The sequence below is a fragment of the Chinchilla lanigera genome, unplaced genomic scaffold (assembly GCF_000276665.1).
Source record: "Chinchilla lanigera isolate Chin_1 unplaced genomic scaffold, ChiLan1.0 scaffold00074, whole genome shotgun sequence".
Lineage (NCBI taxonomy): Eukaryota > Metazoa > Chordata > Mammalia > Rodentia > Chinchillidae > Chinchilla > Chinchilla lanigera.
Genome location: NW_004955475.1, coordinates 159715 through 168279, shown reverse-complemented (window position 1 = coordinate 168279; position 8565 = coordinate 159715). Strand labels below are relative to the sequence as shown.

The following is an 8565-nucleotide window of genomic DNA, read 5'->3' as shown; positions in this document are numbered from 1 at the left end:
CACTCCCTCCCATCTGTTCTCCTGGGAGCCAGTAGAGGGCATTCTTGAAAATACAAATCTGACCACATCTGAAAGCCTTCCTGAAAAATAAAAGCCTTGGATGGAATGTTCCAGAGATACATTGTATCCTAAAACACTGGCCAAAGTCTGTGTGAAATTTACCATTATGATCCAGAGTGAATCTGGAAACTATTTCTGGTGAAATAAGATTACTGTATCCAAAATTTAACACAGCTCGGCTTTTTCATGGTCTCCCGGGAAAAGTATCTGCTTTTTAGAGGTCCAACTCCCAACCTCCTCACCCCATTGTAACGGCTAGTTTTCCTTTTATCTCTATGCAAACTCCTCCGCTTAGCCATCTTTTTTCCTGCCTTCTCCCCCAGGCCCAGCTCCAGGGGGACCTTGCATTACCTCCCAAAGAGAGGACTCTGGCGTGGTGGGGTTGTGGTATTGGTATCCTTCGTGCTTTTTTTTTTTTTTTTTTTTAACTACATGCCAACGAGAAAAATGGACTCCTGGCCGCCCCAAGCCCAACTCACACTAGGCCCGAGGAAAGGTTTGATGCACTGTAAATGAAAAGACGAATCACTATTAAATTGATATTCTAGGGCACACAACCTATCTTTATGCTCTCGCCAGAGGAAAAGGAATGGGAAGCTCTTTGCTACCTGGTTGGGTCCTAGGCAGCTGCAAGGAGTAGGAGGGGCTTTCTCAGCATCGCTCAGCCATTGGCCAGAGCAGTCCGCAAGAGTCTGATGCAACGCCTCCATTGCCCAACGAGCTTGCTCCCCTCCGACCAGACCCTGGGCTACAACCATTTCGCAGGGCCCTGCGTGGGGCAGGAAGCTGTGTGCTGGTCTGTGCGGAGACTGGCCACTAGGGACGGCGCACTGGGACGGATTAAAGACTCAACGAAGCACTTTGAATTTGCTCAGAGTTTTATTAGGGTCATCAATATTCACAGGGAGAGGCACGACTTCTGCGGGGGCAGGAATACAGCAAAGGCTACGCGGCCTTGCATAGACGCCAAGGCCTGGCGAGTTAGCAGGCACAGTGGGTAAAAGAGATGGATGGAAGAGAAAAACCTGGGAGAATAGGATGGAGGCAGAGGCCACTGCAAGGCTGCGACAAAGGCCACAGCAGCCCTACCCACTTCGGGGTCAGGGACTCCACTCTATGCAGCATGGGGAAAAGGGCTGGGGCCAACACCAAAGAGAAGGGGGTTAGAGGGGCCCTGACCAAGGCATCACAAGAAATAGCAGCACACAGAAGCCTGTGGGGGAGGAGGACCAAAAAAGAGGGGATATCGCCCCCCCCAAATTAAGAACTCTGCAATTACTAAACCATAAAAATAAACTTTAAACCCGTGTACGAAGTCAGTTACCCTCCCCCCCCAGAAGTGCAATGCAGGGACCCTAACTGGGGTGGGGGCAAACGGGGCACTGGGGAAGAGGGATACAGAGAGAAGCCCGCGGAGAGTAAGATGTTTATCCAGCGTTGCCCCGCTTCCCCAGGTTGGCCCAAGCATTTGGAACCTGAAGCACTTGCTCCATATCAGTGTCTTCTGAGTCTACTCTGCTTTCTTCCTCCTCAGAGCCGTCCTCGCCTTGTTCAATGCCTGTGTAGGGGAGAAAGGCAGGGAAGGGCAAATGGTGGAGGGCATTTGGCAGGTAGACAGGACTCTTGAAAGAAAACAGAACACATAGCTAGGGCTTTTGAGGACCTGGTTCCACTTGCCAAAGGCCTTTGCTTGGCACAAGGGCCCTAGGGTGAGGGGGAGTAGAAGGGTAGAAGGGTGGAAGGGTGGAAGGGAGGAAGGGAGGCAGGGAGGCAGGGAGGCAGGGAGGCAGGGAGGCAGGGAGGCAGGGAGGCAGGGAGGCAGGAAGGCAGGAAGGCAGGAAGGCAGGAAGGCAGGGTAGGCTCCCTCCCTTTATTCTATCAAAATTGATAACTCTCTCAAAGTAGCTTTTTCTCTTCACTGTATTCCTCAATGTGTGTTTCTTCCTGAGCTCAAACCTCAGCTGAATACAGCTATTCACCCCCAGGCAGCTCCCTCACTTCTTCCCCTCAATCTTATCTAAACAGGCCCCAGTCTATCTTTTTAAGCCCAATTCCCTTGCCCCACTCCCACCTTAGAGCTGGGCAGACAGTTCTGATTCCTGTTCTTAGGAGAGATGCCATCAGGTGCGAAGGAAAAAGATGGACAACTCAGTTTCCCTACCTGATCTGAAAATACGTATATATTGAGGTAACTCATTCAGTGGCTACATCCTTGGTACCCTGTCCCTGCCCTCAATGGAAGTCTGTTAGGGACCCCATGGCTCAAAACTCCAGGAATACCTGGTGCTTCTGTCCCTTCTACTTCCGCAGTGGGCCCACCTCTCCTCTGTCTGCCTATACCAAGTCTTCTGGGCCAGACCAAAACCTGGCAATCTCCTTAAATACTGCTCTCTCCCTCAAATCCCTGCATGCAATCCTTCCTCTGCATTTCCTAAAGTCCATTCTTTGGTGAGCAGAGAACATTGGCTTGTGGTCAAGAAGTTTAGGAGATGCTGGGTTCTACAAAGTGAAAGGGCTTTTAGAGCAGGACTTCTTAGAGCTTTTAGGGTGCTAATGTACATGTGATTCTACAAAAAGTATTATTATTATTATTTTATTTTTGAGACACACTCTTGCCATGTAGTTCAGGCTGGTCTTGAACTCATTATGTAGCCCAGGCTAGCATCCAACTCGTGGCAATCCTCCTGCCTCAGCCTCCCAAGTACTGAGATTACAGGCGTGAACCACCACGCCTGGCTACAAGAAGTATTATTATATGCAGTAAATCTGCAATGTTTTTGATCACCAAAGTCTTCTGTGAGAACCAGCTTTCAGAACTGGTAAAGCATCCTCAGGAGACAATTTCAGAAACTTTGCCCAACGTACTACGTATTTTCACCTTTCCAGATCCTAGCCACATTCTCCATTCCACAGAGAATGGCCCATAATGCTTCTCAGTGGGAATGTAGCTTCTAATTCAAAGTTCACCCCCTTCCTCTAGCTCTCTCCTTACCTTCCCAACTCTTGACGTAGAATTAGTTGCCGGATCCATCCTCTGGGCTCACAGAGCATACTGTTCACTTCACTCCCAGCAACCCAGACAAGCCTGGGAGTTCCTAGGAGGTCAGGGCTAGGTATACTGTATGTTGAATGTACCACTTTTTTCCCTGTATGTGCCTTCTTAGTTTCCACACACTGTGTCCTATCTCCTGCCCACCCATCACTTAGAACTGAACCATTTCTTCGACTTTCTTACATTTTTAAGTTAAATGTTTTCTGGCCTTCCATTGTTTAAAAAGTATGCTTTCTCTTTCCTCTGCAAGAGTAGACCGTGTTCATGTCTGAATACCCTGCACCAGGCCTTCGCTGAGAAAAGAGAATAAGGGAAGATAAGAAGGGTCTAGGGGCTGGGGATTTAGCTCAGTGGCAAAAGCGCCTGCTTGGCAAGCGCAAGGTTGTGAGTTCGGTTCCCGGTACCGGAGAAAAACCAAAAAAAAAAAAAAAAAAAAGAAAGGTCTAGCTCACCTTCCTCCTCTTCCTCCATTGATTCTTCAGAGACGATCTCTACATCATCCTCATAGATTTCCTGGTTGGTGCTGTTATCTTGATCCTTGTCAAACACTACAATGCCATTCTTGTAGTATTCAATGTCTCTGTCATCATCATCGCTTCCCTCATTGTCACCCTCATTGCCATCATCACTGCCCTCATTGTCACCTTCACTGCCCTCATCTCCACTGTCACTCTCACTGTTTTGGTTATTACCACTGCTTCCCTGGTTGCCATCTTCCAGGCTATTGTCACCATCAGGATTCTCATTGTCATAGGTATTCTTATTACTGTCTTCTAGGTTCTCACTGTTGTCATCAGGGCCCTCATTGTCATCAGCAGTCTCAGTGGTCTCGCTGTTGGGGCCCTGATTGTCACACAGGTTCTCACTGACATCAGCTATCTCATTGTCAGTGGTCTCAACGTAGTCAGTAGTCTCCATGAAGTCAGAAATCTTGATGTCATGAATGGTCTCATTGTCAGTAGTCTGGTCAATGTCTGAGATCTCGCTGAGAATGTCTTCCACGGCACAGCGCTCATAAGCATCTTCCATGATCACCATCTCATATTCATCCTTGGGTTTACTGTGGGGAAGTTTGGGGCTGAGTATGGGGTTAGTAGGAGGCCCAGGGAAAACACTGAAAGGTGGCAAGTAACTGGAGAGGCTGCAGTCTACAAGGGTCCCTAGGGATGAAGCTAGGGTAGGGAGAGTCCCATTCCTGACGCTGACCTACACATGTAACCTCAGGCCATTTCTGGGCATTATTCCTCCCTTGTAAAACATTGCACTCAATTATCTCAAAGGTCCCTTGTGGCTCTATGACTCCTGTGACACTAGCCTAGTCTTTGCCCCATCTCCAACAAACCACTTCTCAACCACCAATTCCCCCATTACCTTTCTTTCTCTTCTTGCTTCTTTCTGTTTGTCCTGATGCTCTCTTCTCTCATGAAGTAGCGTACAGGGTTAACCCACAAGTCATTCTTGATAATCTGTTGAAAAAAAGGAGAAAAGAAGGAGCAGAGCCATGAATATAAGCCCCAGATCCTATTTGCAATTCCCCAGGCACTCAAGACAAGCCTAAAAGGCCTTTTCTGGTCATACCAGAAAGTGGCCTCACCTCAGCAATCCTGTCAGCCTCTGGGAGGCTGTGGTTTGAAAACCAGCTAAAGAAGCTGTAGTTGGTGCCCTGGTTTTTTCGCTTGTGGGCCTGGGGTTCCTGGCCCCGGTGCCAGTGGATTGGAGTGGAGTGAGACACTAGCCGGCCTAGGAAAAGAGGAAGCCATGAAGAGGAGACTGACTAATGACAAATGGTGGGGCATGGATTTGTCTTGGACTGCCACTTACCCGAGCGGTTGCGTTGGAACTCCTTGACAATCACCATGTTTGTAAAGTAGGGGTTTGTCTGGAAGTATAGCTTCATTTTGTAGCCCATAGAGATATGTCTCAGATCCTGTACCTGCTCAAGATGGGAGTAATGGTAGAATCTGCCCCCCTCCGGCCCCTGCTTCCCCCCCTCACCTCAGAGAACCAGATTCCTTGGCTTTCTTCTTTGGCCTGACCTGAAGATTGGTCAAGTAGCGGAAAATGTCTTCATCGCGTTGGTTGATCAAGATTGAAATTCTGGGGTGGTTGAGGAACTGATGAGTGGAGCAGTTTAGGTCAAGGATTAACTGTTCAATGAGGAGGCAGGAAAGGTCAGGCAGGGCACAGCAAGAGAGGCTGGAGCAGGAGGATTCCTTCTGTGTTCATGTGATGTATATGCAGCAAGTGGGTTATAGGACATGACCTGTACTTGTATTACCATGATACCATCTATGTGGTCAGATTGTTCATGCATCATTAAACCCCTGAGTTGGGTGGTTCATATTTGCTGTGTGTTTTGATGCCGAGGGTCTATGTTTATGAGATTTTTGTTTCTAGGTGCTGAGGGTCTGTATTCACTTTAGTGTGCCTGGGAGCTGAAAGCTCTATGTCTAAGCACTCTTGTATCTGGTTGCTGAGGGCCTGTAGTCACATGATGTTACATACGTGGGTGTTGAGTGAATAGCTCTGAGGGCCTGTGTTCAAGTGATGCTGCATGTCTGTGTGCTAAGGACCAATGGTCACATAATACTGTCTGTGTTAAGTCTTGTATCTACATGATACTGTGTGCCTGTGTGCTGAGGGCTTGTGATCATATGCTACTTTATACCAGGGTGCCTGTGTACCTGGCTATCCGTGTAATTCTGTTGAGATATTAAACCTATGTGTTCCTAACATGTTACATTGATTTAGATATTCCTCCGGGATGTGCTTAACAATCACCAATAGTGAATGGGATTGTTCCTGTTCTCCCCTTTCCTTCATTTAACTCCTTGATCTCCAGACCCAGGTATTCTTTCTCCTGACCCTTCAGGGGCTCCAGCACCTCTCTAGTCCCCTCCTCTCTAAAGGAGAGCACTTCAGCCAGGACTGGGCTCTCCTAGTGTCTATTCAGAGACCTTCGCTTGCGGAGCCCTGTGTAGCTTAAGCACACAGTTGGGCAGTTTCTCTGTTGTATGCCTTTCTCCTCCCTCTTCACTCTCTGAGTCAATTCATCTTACGTATGCCCTTCCCCTCCTCCCATCACCGCCTCTGGTCTAATTTTTCAGGTGTGTGCCCCTCTACTACCCTCCCTCTTTTCACTGTAATCCATTTTTTTGTTATGTTCCTCGTCTCACCTTTCCCATCTGAGGTCAGGTTTTTACGCCGTGTGCTCCCTTCCCCCTTCATCATCTCCAGTCCAGCGTCTCTGTTTTGCCCTCCTTCCATCCCTCTCCCACCCATTTCTTCCCATCGGGGGGGTTCCTCCCATCTTTGGCCCTCCCCAACACCCTTTCACCCCTCCCACCCCACTCTCCCTTTCTGCCATGGGCGTGTGGCCCATGAAAATCGATGAGCAGGATACTGCTTTGACCCAGAAGCCTGGGATGTGCTGGATGATGAGGTCTCTGCGCTCCAGGAAAGGTCTCCGCATCTGGATGAACTTGCGTTTGAGACGCAGGAAAGCCTTGCCTGCCTTGATGTTCACGGCTTCCAGGTCCATCTGAATGCTCTCCAGTGCCTGCAGGATGCTATCCATCCTCTCAGCATTCCTGTCTCTGCTTTCCTTCTTCACCTTCCTCTGCTTCCTCCTCCTCCGTCTGCGCCTCCGCCTCACACTCTCCTGTTCATCCTCATCCTCATCTTCCACTATTATGACAGCCTCTTCGTTCCTCTTTGGGCCCACTAACATCTGGGGCTCCCACACCCCTGAGCTACAGGTTTCTAGGGCCTTCTCTTCGGCGGCGCTGCTAGACTCTGCAATCTCAACGTCAATTTCCAGGCTTCCCCCAGAGGCCTCGGGCAAGGGGAGTGTTTCCAGGCTCCCTGCGGGAGGGGGCGCCTCCCCGAACCCTGACTCGACTGCAGGATCCCAGCCGGGCCCCTCAGCACCCAGGGTGAAGTATGCGCGAACCCCCCCCTCCTCGAGAATGACATAGGGCGGCGGGGGGGGCAGCGCCGGGCCCAGACCCACCCCCCTCATGTCAGCCAGCACCTGTGCCGCCTCGGTTTCCTCACGGAGCCTCGGGCGCTGCTGGGGCGGAGGCAGGGGCAATCGCAGGAGCGGCGGCGGCGGCGGCGGCGGCGGCGGCGGGTTGCGCCGAGGAGGCTCCGGACTGCTCAGGCGGCAGGTCTTGGCCGGGGGACCCTCATCCGGTCGGTCCATGGCGGCCGCGCTCACGAAGCTCAGGCGACTACACTCGCTCCTTCGCTTTCCGTCCAGCCGCGGCTACCAGTCACACCTGAAGCGCAGCTGCCTGACCTCACAGGACTACCTCAGCTCACCGCCGCGCTCTGGCGTCCCCTCCCACAGCGCCTGCCCTACTCCCTCCGCGCCAATCGCCAAAGCCCCGCCCACTCGTAACGCAAGCGCCCTGCTCTGCTTCACCATTGGCTACGGGTCGCCGCGGCGGGGCTCGCGCTCCTCAGACCCCTTCCTGCCTTCACGTAATCTGCTTGCCAACGCTACACGTCACCGCTTTCCGATTGGCTCCCCTCGCATCCGCCAATCATAGAGTTGACCACCCGCCCCCCCAGCAATGAGAGGAAAACTGCCAGGCGATTGGCTGCTAGGGGTAGACGCTTTCTCCCTCGTTCTTCAACATTTTATCCAATGGGAAAAGTACTAGACGTTGTGAAGACCAGAAAAGAAGACGAAAAACAAACGCCAGCACTGAGCAGGTTGTGCTCAGAATCGAAGAGCCTCCCTGTCCTCCCCCCTCCCCTCCCCCAGCAACTACGCACTTCTTAAATCTGCCCCTTCCCTCACTCCCTGCTTCTGCCCCTGGGGTGAACTCTGCCGTATCTTCTCAGAATCCAGGCTGACCAGGCGCCTGCAATTTAGGAACCCAGGGTCTTTGGTATGCGGGCCAGATTTTAAGGTGGCGTTTTCCATCTCTACAAAAATGGCTCTAGAAATAATCACACACACAAAAAAAACTTCATTTGCGTCATAAGATGATTGATTCAGCTTGCCTTCTAGCTTTCTCTAGGACTTTCTATCTCTCCATCTACTAAATATTTTTGTTTATCTGCTTTGAATCATCTCTTAAATTTTTTCTTGCTTTTTTTTTAATGACTAGAGATGGATGGTTCTGGGTGAGGCATGATGGTTAGGGTCTGGCTTTGGCTCTGGAATTCATAGCAATGGGTTTGCCAAATCACTGGTCCTCTCTGAGCGCGTTTCCTTTCCTACTTTAGGTGTCCTTAAAGAGAAGTGTAGGTAACTGCCTGCGTTGCTGTAGCAGAGAATTGGTGGGGGAGGGGGACCTAGGGGTTCATCACTAGATGAATGGACGGGAAGAATGTGACATGTTTTAAGATGGACCACTAGAATGAATTAGGTCTATATATGGCAACATGGCTGGATCTGTCAAAAACAGAATATTGAGTGAAAAAACAAACAGAACAAGATT

General features: G+C 50.4%; 1 protein-coding gene across 1 annotated transcript; it reads right to left on the bottom strand.

The window, feature by feature from the left end:
• Positions 1-920: 920 nt before the first annotated feature.
• Positions 921-7512, bottom strand: Tspyl2 (TSPY-like 2). The gene is made up of 7 exons (XM_005401476.2): positions 6516-7512; positions 5149-5226; positions 4934-5045; positions 4707-4852; positions 4484-4578; positions 3565-4172; positions 921-1618 (listed from the first exon to the last, which is right to left on the bottom strand). The coding sequence occupies exons 1-7, from the start codon at positions 7314-7316 to the stop codon at positions 1488-1490; spliced, it is 1971 nt and encodes a 656-aa protein (XP_005401533.1). The 5' UTR covers positions 7317-7512; the 3' UTR covers positions 921-1487.
• Between the last annotated feature and the right edge of the window lie 1053 nt (positions 7513-8565).

Bases quoted from the DNA above. Each gene is read 5' to 3' on its own strand.
- Tspyl2 (XM_005401476.2), bottom strand. From the start codon at position 7,316: ATGGACCGACCGGATGAGGGTCCCCCGGCCAAGACCTGCCGCCTGAGC. The intron at 4,579-4,706 runs GTGAGGCCACTT...TTTTTTCAACAG, and splicing joins AGGCTGACAGGATTGCTGAG to ATTATCAAGAATGACTTGTG. The intron at 4,173-4,483 runs GTAATGGGGGAA...ACTTCCCCACAG, and splicing joins AAGCAAGAAGAGAAAGAAAG to TAAACCCAAGGATGAATATG.